Genomic DNA, 18,890 nt, shown 5'->3' with positions numbered 1-18,890 from the left:
GTGTGTGACCATATGTAAGTGTGTGTAAATGCGAGCATGCCAGTGTTGTGCAAACAGCTGTGTGCATGTGTGTGCAAATGTGCTTGTGAAAATGCAAACATGGCTGTGTGAAAGTGAACATGTAGGTGTGCATGTGTGTGTGTGTGAGAGAGAGAGAGAGAGCAGACATTAGCCCATGTGCACTGCCACTCCTTGTGGGTGCCCCTCCCCCGTGCCACCCTCCCCCACTTGGCTCATCCACCCTGGGCCTGGGCTGCTCTGCCCTGGTTTGTTGGGTGCCGCAGCCCTGGGGCGCCATTCTCTGTGGTATCCCAGGGCCACCTTTGCTCTGCTTCGCTGGCTGCGGTTGAATGCCAGTCTCTAGAGGTTGCTCTCCCCCACCACCCACCCCATGCTTTAGCCCTTGTGGGTGACCCTGTGCCAAGTGCCAAGTCAGGAGTGTGGGCGGGCTCTGGGGTCACAAATCTGAGGGTGGCATGGCCTCAACCCCAGAGCCCTGCCAGGGGGCAGCCCTGGTGAGAGCCACCGGCCGGGAGCCCAGGTGGCCGAGCCAGTCTCTTTTCAGGGTGCAGGGCCAGGAAACCCCAGCCCCAGCACAGTACACGAGGTCCCCCAGAACAAAACACAGGGTGGCTGGATGTGTCCTGTCCAGCTAGTGTGGCAGCCATACTTTCCTCTTTCCTGAGGCCACACATTGTCTCTGCATGAGCAAGGGCAGCTAGGACCTGCTGCAGGAAGCCCCCTCCTCACTGGGAAGCCCCCCAGCCTCCCACGGCCCCCCAAAGGCATTAGAGGAAAGCATTGTGCATCCAGGGACCGGCCAGCGCCACCCTGGAGGACAAAGGGGCCATCTTTCTCAGGACACTGTGCTCTGTCTCTGCTCCCGGCACAGCGCGGACCCCACCCAGCTGGTACGCAAAGGGACTTCTCTTGTGTTGGTGCTTTTTTATTATTTTTTTTCCTTCTTCTTTAGAAAGAAAAATAGCAGGAGACCCCACTGGGCTGCATTATGCTCCCCAAGGCGTGGCCGTGTGTCCTGTGGACACAGCATCTGTGGGCTGTGTGCGTGCCTCTGTGTGTGTGTGTGTGTGCATGAGCATACATGCTTGTGTGCGCACGCCAATCCTGGGACTTGAACTCTTTTCTTGGATGCTGTCCTTGAGCTTTTTTTTTCTCTCTCTAGGCTGGTGCTCTTATCATTTGAGCCCCAGTTCTACTTCCAACTTTTTGCTACTTAATTGGAGAAAACAAAGAGTCTCATGGAATTTCCTGCCTGGGCTGGCTTTGAACCACGATTCTCCTATCTCAGCCTCCTGAGTAGTTAGGATTACAGGCGTGAGCCACAATGCCTGGCTCCACCATGCTTTCTTCAGTCACCTACCCTATTTCCCCTGCTGCTGTGGGCACTCCTGGCTCCCTGTGCCTTTCAACTACCAACCAGCACTGAGATGGGCCACAGGCAAACTGACAAACATGTCCACCAAGGCCTCAGAGAAAATGGAAGGTGATGTCCAGAGGAGGGGAGTTCCACTGAGGACTTTCCCATGGATGTGAACTTGAGCCAGTCATGAGCAGAGAATGCCCAGAGACACACACACACACACACACACACACACACGCACACACACACACACACACACACACACACACACACACGAATGCTCAAGGTGGAAGGATAGCCGTGCCAAGATCCTGAGGCAAAACTGGATCAGGAAGGGAACTGCTCTGCCCACAGGGCTGGAGATGCATTAGAGTTAAGACTGATCAAAGGAAGGGTTTGGCTGCGAATTCCAGAAGCTACAGGAAGCCCCCAGTGCTGGGTTCATTCCCAGAGGGAACAGTCCTGTCTCCCTACACAGAGATGCTGGCTGGGGACAGCCGGAGAAAGGCTGGATGAGAAAGAGGCTGTGCCACCTGAGGGCCCGCAGCACCCCACCCTTCACAGACTCCAGAGAGGAAGCGGCCATGCATACCCGCTTCCCAACATGGGAAAGCGGAGGCAAGAAAAGGGTGAGTTCAGGACCAGCTGGGTCTGCATAGTGAAACTCCACTCAAACAGAAAAAAGAAAAGAAACAGGCTCCAGGCCCCACCTGGACCTGGGGTCAACAATCTGTATGTTATTGGGGTTTCATCTGCAGTGGGGTGGCTCTAGACTGGGTTACCCTTAGATGAGGGCAAATATTCTTGAGAGGCTCCAAGTCTTCCAGAACAATCTCCCCAGCCAGTACCTTGGGCCATGGCCACCCAGTGTTCAATAAATGACTAAGTAAAACGTAACACCCCACAAGCAGAGTCTCCACACCCCACAATCACTGTCAGTCCATCCCAAGGCAGAAGCTGTGTGCCCATGTGACCACTGACAGATGGATGGCAAACAAATGAAAGGTAATCTAGGCACACAGCAGAATATTACTCAGCCTTGAACAGGAAGGACATTCTAACTTGAGGGTCCCATACTGAGTAAGAAAATCCAAATGCAGAAGGATACTTTACGTGAGTCCACCACCGCCCTCCTGTCAAGAGAAGTCAGATTCGTAGAAACATCAACATTTGATGGGGACAAAGTTTCAATCCGGGATGGTGAGAACATTTTTGTAGACAGCTACCTAACACTGAACTGTGCCCCTAATAGTAATAAAAATTCATGTTATTTAAATTTACACACACACACACACACACACACACGCAACGAACATTCCCCAGTGGGAGCCACAGAGGTGCCAGGGCAAGGGCCTTCTCCCTGCCTTTGAAAGGTAAAACCCACTTTTCTTCCAAAGCCAGAGAAAAGTCTGGAGCGTACAGACCCCAAAGACCATGGAAATCTGGAAAGGAACATAGAGCTAGGAGCCCCAACCCAACAAGTAGCCCAGAACTACTAGAGATGGATCAGATCTCAGGGAGGCACAAGATGGAACTGTATACCCCCTGAACCTGTATCACCAATGGCAGGGCTTAGATCAGTGGCTCATACCTGTAATCCCAGCTAGTAAGGAGGATGAAAAGTCAAGGCCAGTCTAGGCAAAAAAATGAACACGACTTCCCTATCTCAACAAATAAACTCAGATACAATGGTGTACATCTGTAATGTCAGCTCAGAGGGAGGCTTGCGAGGAACAATCAAAGCTTAGACTGACTCTGGGGGCAAAAATGTGAGGACCTATTTGGAAAAACAATAAAACAAAAATAAAGGGGTGCTAGGGAGTATGGCTCAAGTGGGAGGCTTCAAAATCCTAGTACCAGTGGCTTACATCTGTCATCCTAACTACCAGGGAGGCTGAGATCTAAGGATCACAGTTCAAAGCCAGCCCAGGCAGTAAAGTCTAGGATACTCCAATTAACTACTTAAAAAGCCAGAAGTGAAGCTATGGCTCAAGTGGTAGAGTGCTAGCCTTGAGTGAAAAAGCTAGGGACTGCACCTGGACCCTGAGTTCAATCCCCATTACACACACACACACACACACACACACACACACACACACACACACACACCCATAGCCCAGTGCTGAAAAAACATAGATATATATTTTAAAAAGCAGTAGAGTGTCCTTTTAAGTAGAAATGCTGTGTTCCATGAATAAAATAAATTGGAAGTTATTTTTATACTTAGAAAATGGATTATAGCTCTTGGCAACACACACACACACACACACACACACACACACACACACACACACACACACGCTAGCAGCCCCTCCCATCCCTGTCTCTGTAAAAATAATAATAATAATTTAAACCAAACCAGTGCATCTGGAACTTGGTGGGGAAGGAGGGTCCTGTCCACCCTGGGGCTGGGGATTCAGGACCCCAGCCCACCTCTCCGGAGCATCTCCAGGCAGATGGAGGGGCCTGGCACGTCAGCCCCAGAGCAGTCATTTACAGGGCTGCATAAACAAACTTAGAGGAAGCAGGGCTTCAGGCTGGCCCCTGCGGCTCTTCAGAGCTGTAATGACAGTAATTATGGTCATCTCAGCCCGTAACTCAGCCCAGCTCCCCAGCTGGCCAACCCCTCACCAACTCCTCACAGGCACCTTTCCAGGGCCCTGCGTGGTTTTCCTGCACACCAGATGCCCCCTCCAGCACAGCCTGCCTATCCCACAGGCACTCCCCTTCCTGTCCTGTCCTGTCCTGTCCTGTCCTGTCCCACTGGAAAGTCTGGCCACAGCCATCAAAGTGATGGGCAAAGAGGCTGGCCTGCCGGCCCACTCACAGGCTGGCCCAGCCATCATAGACTTGTGCCATCTGGTCTCTGGGTGATTCCAGTGCCAGGCCGTAACCACAAACCAGGCACCTACCCATGGTGCCCCCACATCCAGGCTCTGGCCAGGTGAGTCCAGAGAGAACCTTGAAGCTGCCTTTGACCTTGAACTTCCAGGCTGAGAGGGGGACCTACAGAGAGGTGGAAAGGAAAAGGGAGGGCTGGACATGTCCAAATGGTGTATTTGGGGTACGCTAATCAGGGGAAGGTGAGCTTGCTTTTTCCTTGACAAGAGTTGTCTTCTGGGAACTGGTGGATCACACCTATAATCCTAGCTAGTCAAAGAGGCTGAGATCTGAGGATCACAGTTCAAAGCCAGGCAAGAAAGTCCATGAGATTCTTTTTTGTTGTTGGTGGTGGTCATGGGGCTTGAACTCTGGGTCTGGGCACTGTCCCTGAGCTCTTCAGCTCAAGGCGAGCACTCTACCACTTGAGCCATAGTGCCACTTCCAGTTTTCTGGTGGCTTATTGGAGATGAGTCTCATGGAGTTTCTTGCCTGGGTTCGCTTTGAACCATGATCCTCAGATCTCAGCCTCCTGAGTAACTAGGATTACAGGTATGGGTCACTAGCGCTCGGCTATGAGATTCTTATCTCCAGTAATTTACTCAGAAAATGCCACAAGTGGCAATATGGCTCAAGTGGTAGAACTCTCGCCTTGAGCATAGAGCACCCAGGCCCTGAGTTCAAGCCCCAGGACTGGGAAAAAAATTGTTTTCTGCGTTCCTTGGTCTGCAGGAATCCAGCTCTGAGAGAGACAGAGACAGAGAAACAAAGAGACAGAGTCACAGAGACAGAGACAGAGAAAGGAGAGACTGAGAGATAGTCAGAGAAACAGAGACAGAAAGAGAGATAGAGAGCATGCAAGCCAGGCAACCTCCTGGATGGTCTCCAGGCCTAAGGCAAGGGAGCCTGGATGCTGTCCCTGGGAAAGGGGTGGAAAGGGGCTCCTGCTGGGGTGAGTTGGGGGATCTGGGAAAATTCAATCCCTTCCTCTCAGTGATCCTCAGCCCAGGACAACACAGGAACAAGACAGGTTTACTTCCTGTCACTTCTGCAGCCCAGGTGTTGGCTGGTCTGATGGGGGGTGGGGGAACTACACTGGGGCCCCAGACAGGTAAGGGGTAGAGGTGGAGGGCTGCCCTCAATGGGGTAAGCTGCAAGTGGAAGGGGTCCTGGCATGTCCAGGACGGCAAGAGGCAGCCCTAAGGAAGGCGAAATAGTCTAAGAAGGCCACATCAGATCTTTGACCCCTGTATCAGGTGAGGCTGTAGGTGGTCCTCATCCAGATTTCCTCTGTGATAATACTTCTTCCTCCTTCCTTCCTTCCTTCCTTCCTTCCTTCCTTCCTTCCTTCCTTCCTTCCTTCCTTCCTTCCTTCCTTCATTTATTTATTGTCGTTGTGGGGCTTGAACTCTGGGCCCGGGTGCTGTCCCTCAGTACTTCAGCTCAAAGCAAGTACTCTACCACTTAAGCCACAATACCACTTCCAGTTTTCTGGTAGTTAACTGGAAAAAAAAAAAAAAAAGAGTCTCAGGGATGTTCCTGCCTGGGCTGGCTTTGAACCTCAATCCTCAAATCTCAGCCTCCTGAGTAGGCGTGAGCCACTGGCACCCAGCTCTTCCTCTTCTTTTCTTTCTTCTTTTTCCTTCTTTTCTTTTTTGCCAATACCAGAGTTTGAACTCAGAATCTTGAGCTTACTGGACTGGTGCTCTACCATTTGGGCTACACCTCCAGCCTGGCTTTTTGGGCTTCATTGGAGATAAGAGGCTCACGGGCTTTTGGGCCCACCTTGGCCTCCAGCTTTGATCTTCAGATCTCAGCCTTCTGATTATCTAGTCTTACAGGCGTGAGCCACTGGTGTCCAACTGAGGTGTTGGTGTCTAACCAAACTCAACCCAGTGTCACCTCATTCCTCCTTACCCTTTCCCCTCATGGCAGCCTTTAGGCAGCCTTTACCCCAGGGGGTCTTTAGCTCTTGCCTCAGTTTCCCTGTTTGGGGAGAGAAGAGCTGCCAGATCCCAGCAGTGGGGTAGAGGGGCTGGGCTGGAGCTGAGACAGAGGGCCAGGGTTGTGACAAAGCGGGTGCTCACGGCAGGACGGCAGGGTGACTCACTTCCTGTGCCACAGCTCCGGAAGGAGATGGCTCTGTGAGATTCCCAGAAACCTCAGGCAGGCAAGGGACACAGCCCTGCCACTGAGGAAATGACAAAACGCCCTGTCCAGACACAACCCAGCTGGATGGAGGCTTGGGAGCCAACGCCAAGCCTGAAATAGCCTATACAGGGCAGCCAGGCATGGCATGGCCTGGACACTACACAGGGGCTACCTAGAGCAGGGTGGGGCCCCTCAGCAGAAGGCACCAAGTCTGTGGGGCAAAAGAGGGCATGGTAGAGCTCAGGGGCAATGGGCCCATGTCTGGAGCCTCAGGGAAGAGGAGAGACTCGGTCCCTGGCCCCAGGTGGCTTCCACTCTGCCACAGACAAACTTTAAAGAAATGGTCACAGGCTAGGCACTAGTGGCTCACCTCTGTAATCCTAGCTACTCAGGAGGCTGAGATCTAAGGATCAGAGTTCAAAGCCAGCCTGGGGAAGTAAAGTCTATAAGAACCCTATCTCCAATTAACCAGCCAAAAGCCAGAAGCAGTGCTGTGGCTCACAAGGTAGAGCACCAACCTTGAGAAAAAAGCTAAAGGACAGTGCCCAGACCATAGTACTGGTGTGCATACACCTGTGCATATACACACACACACACACAAACACACACATCAATCATAAGATAGGGTGTCTTGGGGCTGGGAATATGGCTTAGAGGTAGAGTGCTTGCCTAGCATGCATGAAGCCCTGGGTTCGATTCCTCAGTACCACATAAACAGAAAAAGCCGGAAGTGGCACTGTGGCTCAAGTGGTAGAGCGCTAACCTTGAGCAAAAAGCTCAAGGACAGTGCTCAGGCCTTGAGTTCAAGCCCTAGACTGGCAAAAAAAAAAAAAAAAAAAAAAGATAAGGTGTCTAATCCTTTTGATTTGGAGGCAGCAAAGAACCCAGTGACAGTGGGTGCTGGCCGTGGTACCATCCTAGGTGTGCTTGCAGCTGAAATGTCCTTTTGTTGATGAGGTCTGGGGCTCAGCAGGAGAGAGTCCACCCTGTAGGTTCAAGGGTGTGGATCTAGCCCCCAAAAGAAGATACTAGGAATGTAAGTCTCTGGTGTGTGAAAACCTGGTCTTCAATAGTGAGCAATCTTCAGGGTGTGGAAGAACCATTTCCCCATTTCAATACTCACATCTGCTTCTCCCTGGTCAATGACGTAGAAGTTATCTCCTTCATTCCCTGGAACCAAAACCAAAGAAGAAAGGGCAGACATGGTAAGACACACTGAATTGCACTGTTCTTGTTTTTCCTCTCAACTACCTCTTTCATTTTTTTGGCTGGTACTGAGATGTATATGAGGCCACTGAGGACCTCATGCTCTCGCTTGACTTTTGTGCTTTAGGCTAGTGCTCTACCATCTGAACCACAGCTCCACTTCCAGCTTTTGGGGTAGTTAATTGACCAGGCTGGCTTGGAATCTTGATCCTCAGATCTCAGCCTCCTGAGTAGCTAGGATTACAGGCATGAGCTCTCCTGGCTTGCTTCTTGAGACAGGGATCTTGCTAATTTCACTTCTTTTTTTTTCTGTTTTATTTTTCATGATAAGAACATTTATGGAAACAGTGGGTTAAAGCTGAGGTTCATTCGTTTCGTCAGTGGACATTCTCATGAACATACCCATATGCATTTTTTTCTGGTCTCCCTCACTCTCTCACCTTTTTTCTTTCTTTTCTTTTGTGCCAGTCCTGGGATTTGAACTCAGGACCTCTAGGCACTGTCCCTGAGCTTCTTTTGCTCAAGGCTAGCACTACCACTTGATTCACAAGCACTACTGGGTTTTTGGGGGGTAGTTTAGTCTCAACAGGCTCTCCTGCCTGGGCTGGCTTCGAACTTGAATCCTCAGATCCAAGCCTCTGAGGAGCTAGGATTACAGATATGAGCCACTACTGCCCAGTTGGTGATATGTATTTCTAAGGCACTGGCTCTGAACATACCTTGCTGTATGACAGTCTCTCCGGCAATGTGCGTGACTGGAAACATGGCATCAAATATGTCACTGAAAAATAAAATACACCACATTGAGGGATGCAGCAACACTGGGTGGCATAAATCCTGCTGCTTTGGCACTCAGTGCAGAGCCAGTGGCTCACACCAGTAATTCTAAATTACTCAAGAGGCTAAGTTCTAAAGGATCATGGTTCAAGGCCAGCTTAGGCAGAAAAATCCACAAGAATTTATCTCCAATTAACCAGCAAAATACTGGATTGGAGACATGGCTCCTGCCAACCACTTGACATTTCACCTTTTTGTTTGTTTGTTTTTGGCAGTACTGGGTTGGAACTCAGGGCCTCACACTTGCAGACATAAAAACACTTGAGACATGCCTTCAGCTGTTTTTGCTTTTCTAGTTATTTTTGAGATTGAGTCTTGTGTTTATGTTCAGGCCATCCTGGACTGAAATCCTATTTATGTTCCCCAAGTAGCTAAGATGACAGACTAGGGCTACCACAGCTAGCAGTTGGCTACGATAGGGTCTCATGTTTTTGTCTGGGCTAACTTGGATTGTAATCCTCCTATTTATGCTTCCTAAGTAGTTGAAATGACAAGCAGGTACCATGACACATGTTATTGTTGTTGAGATAGTAACTTTTTACCTGGGGTTGGCTTTCAATTGCCATCTTCTCAGTCTTATCTCTTGAGTAGCTGGGACTACAGTCATGAGCCACCATAGCCAACCAAGTCCAGGTCTTGCTAAACTAAAGTCTTCGGGCAAAGGAGAAAATGCACTCATGCCCTGCTCTCCAGAGACCAAGGCTATAAGATGCCCTGTCCATCTCTGAGCAGACAGGTTCAGCTTGTTAGAAAAGCAGGATCACATTCTATGCACTTATTTGGCCTCCACTTCAAAAAGCCAGAGCCACTATCATTGATGGCTCATGCCTGTAATCCTAACTATTTAGGAGGCTGAGCTCTAAGATTCATGGTTCAAATCCAGCCTGGGAAAGAAAATCTGTGAGACTCTTATCTCTAATTAATGACTGAAAGCTGAAAGTGGAGCTGTGGCTCAAGTGGTAGAGTGCTAGACTTGAGCAAGAAGCTCAGGGACAGTGCCTAGACCCCAGAGTTCAAGCTCTAGTATTGGGGCGGGGGGCGGGGGGGAGGGAAAGACCAGGTGCCGGTGGCTCACGCTTGTACTCCTAGCTACTCAGGAGGCTGAGATCTGAGGATCAAGGTTCAAAGCCAGCCTGCCTGAGCAGGAAAGCCTGAAGTGATGCTGTGGCTCAAGTAATCGAGCCCTTGCCTTGAGCTGAAGAGCTGAGGATCAGAGCCCAGTCCCAGAGTTCAAGCCCCATGACCGACCATGCAAGGGAGAGGGGGAATCCAGAGCCACAATAGATGACAAGCATTTCTCTTGTGGGTGAATATAATCCTACTGGACTCATCTTTCTTTCTTTCTTTCTTTTTCTTTTCATAGGAGTGTTCTACATTTTGGATGCAGGAATGGAGGCTTGGGGGGGGGGGGTGGAGGGGGAGTCAGCGCCTGCACACAGAGAACACAGAACCCCTAAAACACATGCATCCACCAAGCCATCCAGGCTGGTGAGGCCATGGCAGGATCTGTGCCAACCCAGCAGCCTGGCCATTTAATTATTCTAGACATGTGTGAAATGGGCCTTGCAAACAGATGTTCAGGGCCTGAGGAAGGGGTGCGCTGGCAGAGGCAGCGGAGACCATGGGGGAGGCCAGGTGGGCCTTGGGTGGATTGCCGATCCTGTTCTCAGAGCCCTCATCTGGCCAGGACTGTCAGGAAAACATGGTCAGATACATAGTGTCAGAGTAGGCTGGGCATGGTGGCTCACTCCTGTATTCCCAGCTACTGAAGGAGGGAGAGATCAAAAGGAATTTGATTCAATGCCAGCAGGGGCACAAGTCAGCAAGATTTCCCCCATTTCAACCAATAAAAGCTGGGCGTGGTGGTCCACACTTACCACCCTAGCTACGTGGGAGACATAAGTAAGAGGACCACTGTCCAGCCTAGCCCTGGGCATCAAGGCAAGACCTATCTCAAAAATAACTTAAAGCTGGGTGCCAGTGGCTCACACCTGTAATCCTAGCTACTCAGGAGGCTCAGATCTGAGGATTGCAGTTCAAAGTCAGTCCAGGCAGGAAAGTCTGTGAGACTCTTATCCACCAGAAAACCGGAAATGGCACTGGGACTCAGTAGAGCACTCAGTAGAGTGCTCGCCTTGAGCGAAAGGGTTCAGGGACAGCATCCAGGCCCTGAGTTCAAGCCTCAAACCACCACCACCAAAACAAAAAACAAACAATTTTAAAACACAAAAGGACTGGGCATGTGGCTCTTCCACAGAGAAGCTGTGAAGAACTGGAATCAAAGGGTAGGAATGCTAGAGACCCCACCCAGAGTACCACACTGGGAACTGCAAGCATAGCTTCTTTCCCACCTTGACAATTCATGAAGATAATTCACGTCCCAGAGTGAGTGTGCACACCTTTAATCTTAGCTACTTCGGAGGTAAAGATAGGAGTACTGAATTCCAAGCCAGCTTAGGCAAAATGTTAGTACAAAATGCTATCTCAAAAACAAACTAAAAGCTAAAGGTCTGGGGACCTGACTCAAGCGGTAAAGTGTTTGCCTCACCAAGCTCAGGCCTTGAGTTCAAATCCCACTAATGACCCCAAAAAGATTCTCAGAAACCTATGTAGGAGGGAGTGGGTCGAAGAACTGAGTCTCAGAGGAACTTGAAAATGCTCATTGGCTTTGGAAAGTTCTGAGCCACACTTTAAGTGAACACAAAATCAATGATCCAGAGAGCCCTGAAACCCTGGATCCAGAGTCCACAAAAAAAAAAAAAAATATATATATATATATATATTTTGGGTCCAGTCGTGGGGCCTGAACTCTGGGCCTGGGCGCTGTCCCTCAGCTCTTCAGCTCAAGGCTAGCACTCTACCACTTGAGCCACAGCGCTACTTCTGGCTTTTTTCTTTTTGTTTATGTGGTGCTGAGGAATCGAACCCAGGGCCTCATGCATGCAAGGCAAGCACTCTACCACTGAGCCACCTTCCCAGCCCTAGAGTCCACAAAATATTTTTTTTTTTTTTATATTTTTATTTTTTGGGCTGGTCATGGGGCCTGAACTCTGGGCCTGGGCGCTGTCCCTCAGCTCTTCAGCTCAAGGCTAGCGCTCTACCACTTGAGCCACAGCGCCACTTCTGGCTTTTTTCTTTTTGCTTATGTGGTGCTGAGGAATTGAACCCAGGGTCTCATGCATGCAAGGCAAGCACTCTACTACTGAGCCACCTTCCCAGCCCCTAAATAAGTAATTCTTAAAATACTGGCTATTGCCTTTGTGTTTAAAAAAATGTTTCTTGGCTGGGCATGGTGGTAACACACCTATAATCCCAGCTAAGCTGGTGACTGAGATCAGGAGGATTATGGTCTAAGGCCTGTCCTAGGCAAAACAGGAGATCCTATGTGAGAAATAATTAAAGCATAAAGAGCTGAGGATGAGGTTCAAGAGATGAGTGCCTCCTTTGCAGACATGAGGCCTTGAGTTCAAGTCCCGGAACAGCCACACACAGAAAAGAAAAATTAGAAACTCATAAATGCTGTCTGTTTTTTTTTTCTGTGTAAGACACGCCTTTTGAGTTCCACTTCCTAACTCCAGTAACATCTTGGTTTTGGTTCTTCTCAGGACAAGGAGGGCAGGTCCCCAGGAGGGAGCTGTGGGCAGGTCCCTGGCCAGCCCCCCAAGCATCCGTTCCCTGGCAAGGTTATCTTTTGGCCACAGGGTCCTTGGTCCATCTGTAGGAACCATCCAACTTGCTTTTCCTCAAAACCAGAAAATAAGAGCCCTTAGAAGGAACATATCTGTAAGAAATTATTTAGCCAGGCATGATGGGTTACTGCCTGTTATCCTAACTACATGGGACTCTGAGAGCCAGAGGATTGTGGTGGCAGACCAGCCATGGCAGAAATTTTTAGAGACCCCATCACAACAGAAAGAAGATGGACGTTACAACTCACCTCTCCATCATGCCAGCTATATCAGGGAGAAAATAAAATAAAAACAAGGAGGAAGGCAGGAGGTGGCTCCGTGGCACAGTGCTTGCCTCACATGCATGAGGCCCTGGGTTTGATTCCTCAGTACCACATAAGCAGAAAAAGCCAGAAGTGGCACTGTGGCTCAAGTGGTAGAGTACTACCCTTGAGTTGAAAAGCTGAGGGACAGCGCCCAGGCCCAGAGTTCAAGCCCCACAACTGACCAAAAAAAAAAAATGCAATTCCATCTTTGCTTGAAAAATACTAATAATCAGCGAGGCGCTGGTGGCTTACACCTGTAATCCTAGCTACTCAGGAGGTTGAGATCTGAGGATCTTGGTTCAAAGCCAGCCTGGGCAGGAATGTCCATGAGACTCTTATCTCCAATAAATCACTCAGAAAACCCTGAAGTGGCACTGTGGCTCAAGTGGCAGAGCTCTAGCCTTGAGCTGAAGAGCTGGAGGACAGTGCCCAGGCACAGAGTTCAAGCCCCATGACTGACAAAAACAAAACAAAATAAAACAAAAACCTAATAATCTCAATACATAATGGTAAAATATTTCCAAAAATGCCCTAGGTAATCCAAAAGACTCCATGCTCTTGGGCCTCAAACAGGGCTCCACCCTCCAGGCACAGGGTATGTGGTGCAGCCTCCCACACCCCAGTCTGGGGTTGTTACTTCCCAAATGCATCCACAGAGAAACTGGATTATTTGCTCTTTATCATTTGACCTTTAGCATTCACATCTGAGGAGCTTTTGCAATTCTATTCTATTCTCCTCCCAGGCATAGGAAAATGTCCTGTCCCCCCCCCCCCCCAAGCTTCCATCATCCACCTGCCCCTGCCAGAAAGATGCTACAAAGTTTCTGCAATCACAAACTCAAGCATGACAAACATCTCAGATGTCCCTAAGCCAGACAGACAGGCACTAGGTACAACAGTGCCCCCATATTGGAGACAAGGCATTGCTTGACCAAGGGGTTGCTCTTTTCTTTCTTTTTTTTTTTTTGGTTGTTGTTGTTGGTCATAGGCCTTGAACTCTGGGCCTAAGCACTGTCCCTGAGTTCTTCAGCTCAAGGCTAGCACTCTACCACTTGAGCCACAGAGCCACTGCCGATTTTCTGGTGGTTAATTGGAGATTAGAGTCTCATGGACGTTCCTGTCCAGGCTGGCTTTGAACCATGACCCTCAGATTTCAGCCTCCTGAATAGTTATGATTACAGGTGTGAGAAACCAGCACCTGGTCCTTTTTCTTTTCTTTTTTGAAGGAGGATTTGAATTCAGGGTCTCCTATTTGCTAGTCAGGTGCTCTAGCACTTGAACCCCAGTGCCAGCCCTTTTTGCATTTCGTTATTTTGTGAATCAGATCTCCTGTTTGTGACCAGGGCCAACCTTGAACTATGATTCTCCTATCTCCACTTCCACATTAGATGGGACATTACAGGCATGAGCCACTACACCAGGACCACTGTGCTTCTTCAGGGGGACTCTGTGTGTGTGTGTGTGTGTGTGTGTGTGTGTGTGTGTGTGTGTAAGACACATGTGCGCACACACAATAGAGTGCTGGGACTTGAATCCAGGGCCTCCTGCTCTCTCTCCCTTACTTTTCCACTCAAGGCTGGTACTCTACCATTTGAGACATACTTATACTTTGTGGTTGAAAGCTTTTGGTGGGGGATTTGGACCCCCCCAAAATGAGAGTTTAGGTCCTTGGCATTGACCACCCTCAGGTGAGTTTGCCTTGGACCTGCCCAGATCAGCCCTTCTGAATGACCCACTGGTGTCCTGGTGAGCATACAAATGAACACACAGCTGTGGTCACCTCTCCCACCCCCAGATGTGTGGGTGGGGGGAGGCCAGGAAAGGTGAGCTTGTTTACTAGAGGCCAGGGAGCTCTGTTTGCCCCACACAGAAACCTGACATCCTGAGTTCCTAATCCACAGAGGCCCTGGGGTCTTTAGGCCTGAGCTCTGAAGCTCTGTGTTCTCTGTCCCCTCCCCTGCCCAAGGCTGACCTCTGTTACCCACATCTCCAGCCTTTCAGACAAGCCCAGCACCTCCCGTCTCCACACTTAATGGCATTAAAAGGCACTGGAGTCTGCCATTCTTAAAAAGAAAACCAGTTTTCTATCCCTATCTGGAAGCCAACCTTCAAAGACTTCACCAGAGCCCATGGCCCAGACCTTAACCCATCTCACATTTGCCCCTTGCCCTCCCCACCCTGCCCATCAACAAGGCTGGCCTAGCATTTGCTCATTGTAGGCCCAGCAGGGCTCTGGGGAAGCAGAACACCTAGCGGAGAAAACAAACGTGGCAGAGATCACTCTTTGTGAGCATCCAAGGATGGACACTGCCTCGAGACACTCTTCCACCTCTTGTTCCACCCTCACCCATCCTTGCAGTAACCTTCAGGTGACCCCTGTGGTCACCTCCATTTCCCAGGGGACCCTTGGTAAGATTTGCCTGAGATTGAGCACCTGGGAAGAGGCAAGGTCGGCTGCAAGCTCAACAGCACTGACTTGCAGTCCCTCATGGTCTGGGTTTCCCTCGTGTCTTCACAAGCAGGGTTCAATTCCCCCCCCACACACCCATCTCTCTATATTTGGGTACTATAGCTGGGACTAGGGACCTGGGTATTTGGGACGGATTACTCTCTCCAGACAAGTGACTAGAAAGGAGTCCTGGCATGGCCAGGACTGACCAACAGAGAGCTGGGTCAAGATGACTTAAGGAGCCATCTTGGGTTTTGCCATACTCTGTTCTGGCCATAAAGGAAGCCACTGTGAGGAGGTGTCAGCTACCACCTGGCCAGTAGCTCAGAGAACACAGGCTCTTGGCAAGTCAATGCTCAGGCCATGCTCTGGATGTGTTTCTTCCTACTGCTCATCCCAGTTCTGTTACTTCTCACCTGAGGACAAAGTTTTCCTTGCTTCCCTCCTTCCTCTCTCTCCAACCAGCTGTTTTCTGGGGATGGAGACCACATGCCACTGCCATCTGTTATGTCTAGACAGGGTCTCATTCACAATGGGCCTCAACATAATATGGATGAAGGGAAGAAGGAAGGAGAGATGGACAGGTGCATGAGTGGATGGATGGATGATGGACAAATGGGCAGATGAATGGATGATGAATGGATGAGTGGATGGATAACAGAAGATGAATGATGGATGGATGATGGATAAATGGATGAGTGGATGGATAAATGGATAGATGAACGGCTGATGGATGGTGGATAAATGGATAAATGTAAGATAAATTTGGATGGATGGATAAATGGACAGGAAGGATAGATGGGTAGATGGTGGATGATGGATAGATGGATGAGTGGATAGGATGGATAAATGGATGGATGATGATGGATAGATGGATGGATGATGGATGGAAGATGTACAAATGGATGGATGGGTGGGTGAATGAATGATGATTAATAGGTAGGAAGAAAGATGGATGAGAGGAAGAGAAGAGAGAAGGACATGGTGGCTCAGATTTTTTTCTTGGTCGATCTTGAGCCTGAACTCTGGGCCTGAGCATTGTCCTTCAGCTCTTCAGCCCTCTACCACTTGAGCCACAGCACCACTTCCAGCTTTTTGTGCTTATGTGGTGCTGAGGAATCGAACCCAGGGCCTCATGCATGCAAGGCAAACATTCTACCACTGAGCCACCTTCCCAGCCCTGGTGGCTCAGATTTGTAATTCTAGCTATTTAGGAGTCTAAATATTGAGGATTGAAGTTGAAAGCCAGTCTCAGCAGAAATGTGTGTGAGACTCCTATCTCCAATTAACCACGCAAAAGCTGGAAAGAGTCATATTAGAGTGGTAGCCTTGAGTGAAAAAATTCAGGGATCACACCCAGGCTGAGTTCACCCTCCAGTATCAGCATACACATGCTGTGTACATACATACACGTGTATGTGCATGTGCATATGTGCGTGTGCACTCGCGCACGCACGCGCACACACACACACACATACCACACTTGAAGAAAGAATCAAATAATTCCCTGGAGGTGGCTTGTCACCATGCCAGCATGATGGGGGAGAGGAGCTAGGGCCTTAGTCATTGACAGTGTGCTGTTTCTCCTGCAGTTGGGTGATGTGTAAGTGTTTGCATTCTCTATATTTAATTTACATATTCCATAGTTTTTAAGTGCTGGCAGCTCCTCATTGGGGGAAATGCCACACACACACACACACACACACACACACACACACACTTTTTAGGGGTTTCATCGAGGGCCAAAAAAAAGGCCAAATCTAGACTTGCGAATGTTAAAACCTGCTTATCTTAGCACGGGGCCCAGCTCCAAACCCTTCATTTTCCCATGGAAAGTTTCAGCTTCATACAGCCAAATACATTTCCAAACTCTTCCGCCACAGCTACATACGCGCAGCGCAGCCAGGTTGCCATTCCTCCAACTGCTCCTACGAGCAACTTTGCAAAATGGCCCCGTTTCTTTTATTTTTATTTTTCTAGGGAATACTGGGAATTGAACTCGGGGCTTCACAGTAGTTAGGATAGCCTCTACCACTTAAGCCACGTACCCTGTCCCTTTTTACAGTCGTTATTTTCAAGGAAACATCTCCCTTACGGCCTGGCTGGACTGGACTGCCATCCTCCTACTTTTACTTCTGAGTCACTGAAATGACAGGTGTGCGCCCAGCCACTGAGCTTCCCCATGTTTCTGGGATAACAGGAATATGCTACCAAATCCAGCCTTTTGTTGAGATGGAGTTTTATAAAAATTTTCTTCCTGGGCTGGCTTAGAACCCTAAACTTTCAGATTCTAGCTTCCTGAGTAGCTAGAGTTATAGGCGTCAGTTACAGCTCCCAGATCAACTTCAACAGATCAAAATGCTTTTAATATATTCAGAGGTTACAGATTCCCCAAACTAGAGGCTGCCAGCAACATGACTCTTAAGACCAAGATCTGCCTTCTCATGAATCCATATTCCCATTCCTTCACACACATGGTTAGGATGGGTATGGGATCGATAGATCTTGAGGATATTTACATCCTTGCCATCAATAGCTTTCCCAAACCCTGGGATAGGAAGGACAGTGTCAGGGTATGAAATCTCTATGGGGTGTGAGAAGGGCACTGGCACGCCAGCAGGGAGCCAAGGAAGTAGTAACACATGTCCAAGGAACACCACTGTGTCAGCCTGGGGTCAGGGCTGTGCAAGTTGGGTAGCAAGCCCTTCTTCTCTGCACAGACAAGGGCACTCCTACCCCAAAGCCCTAGAGAAGGGAAGGTGCAGGAAGCAGACAGGCCTTGCCCTTGAGTTCAGTTATGCAGGCCCATCCACACACAAAGTACATAGAATATGTACTTGACAGATTCAGCTCCTCCTGCCAGATGGCTCAAGGCATACAGCACTGGATCAGGTCCTTGGGGCCTAAGAATCAAGAACCACCTGAAAGCTGGGTGCGGTGGCTCACGCCTGTCATCCTAGCTACTGAGGAGGGTGAGATTTGAGGGTTACGGTTCAAAGCCAGCCTGGACAGGAAAGTCCATGAAACTCTTATTTCCAAATAATCAGCAAAAAGCCAGAAGTGGATCAGTGGCTCAAGTGGTAGAGGGCTAGCTTTGAGCATAAAAACTCAGGGACAGTGCCCAAGCCCTGAGTTCAAGCCCCAGGACCAGCACACACACAAAAGAAAAAAGAAAAACATGTTTAAAAAAATCTATGCAACATATGCTTTTCCCCTCCTATCTATGTTTCAGGGTACTTTGTTACATGGAAACTCTTCTATAGGTGGAAGGTTCTGAAACTGAACCATTCTTGATTTCTGAATCACATTATTTGATTATAGTCTGTGGCTTTTTTTTTTTTTTGTCAGTAGGGGGCTTAAACACTGGATCTGGGCGCTGTCCCTGAGCCCTTCAGCTCAAGGTGAGCACTCTACCACTTGAGCCACAACACCACTTCTGGTTTTCTGGTGGTTACATTGTTTCCTGCCCGGGCTGGCTTTGAACTGCGATCCTCAGATCTCAGCCTCCTGAATAGCTAGCATTAGCCGGTGTGAGCCACCAGTGCCCTGCCTAATTACAATTTTTTAATTTAATTTTTTAAAAGAAGGGTTTGTTTTAGTATAGAAAGGTTACAATAGGGAGAAACAAAGTGAATCGTGTTCTGCTACCCATGCAGGAAATGGGAATTAAAGGCTCAAAAAAGCAGCTGTTACCTCTGCCTGTATCCTTTATCTGGGGAGAGGAGGTAATTACACATGGTCCTCTAGCATGGTTCTGGGTTGCCCAAATGGATGTTACTTATTACTCTAAAATATAGAGATGGGGGCTAGGAAGGTGGCTCACTGGTAGAGCACTTGCCTTGCATGCTCGAGGCCCTGGGTTTGATTCCTCAGCACCACATAAGAAAAAAGCCAGAAGTGGCGCTGTGGCTCAAGTGGTAGAGCACTAGCTTTGAGCTGAAGAGCTGAGGGACAGCGCCCAGGCCCAGAGTTCAGGCCCTACGACCGGACCA

General features: G+C 49.2%; 1 protein-coding gene across 3 annotated transcripts in view; it reads right to left on the bottom strand.

Moving 5' to 3' along the window:
• Positions 1–18,890, bottom strand: part of Prkar1b (protein kinase cAMP-dependent type I regulatory subunit beta) — an 83,666-nt gene that overhangs the window by 20,809 nt on the left and 43,967 nt on the right. For all 3 annotated transcript variants that reach the window (XM_042686689.1, XM_042686691.1, XM_042686690.1), the window contains exons 5-6: positions 8,338–8,399; positions 7,536–7,582 (exon numbers count right to left, since the gene is read on the bottom strand). In XM_042686689.1, coding sequence (XP_042542623.1) covers positions 7,536–7,582; positions 8,338–8,399 — 109 coding nt within the window. The remainder of the gene's footprint in view (positions 1–7,535; positions 7,583–8,337; positions 8,400–18,890) is intronic.

This window comes from Dipodomys spectabilis, unplaced genomic scaffold (assembly GCF_019054845.1).
Source record: "Dipodomys spectabilis isolate Male_0828 unplaced genomic scaffold, ASM1905484v1 ptg000098l, whole genome shotgun sequence".
Classification (NCBI taxonomy): domain Eukaryota; kingdom Metazoa; phylum Chordata; class Mammalia; order Rodentia; family Heteromyidae; genus Dipodomys; species Dipodomys spectabilis.
Note: the sequence above shows the minus strand (reverse complement) of the source record. Positions and strands in the feature narration are given on the sequence as shown.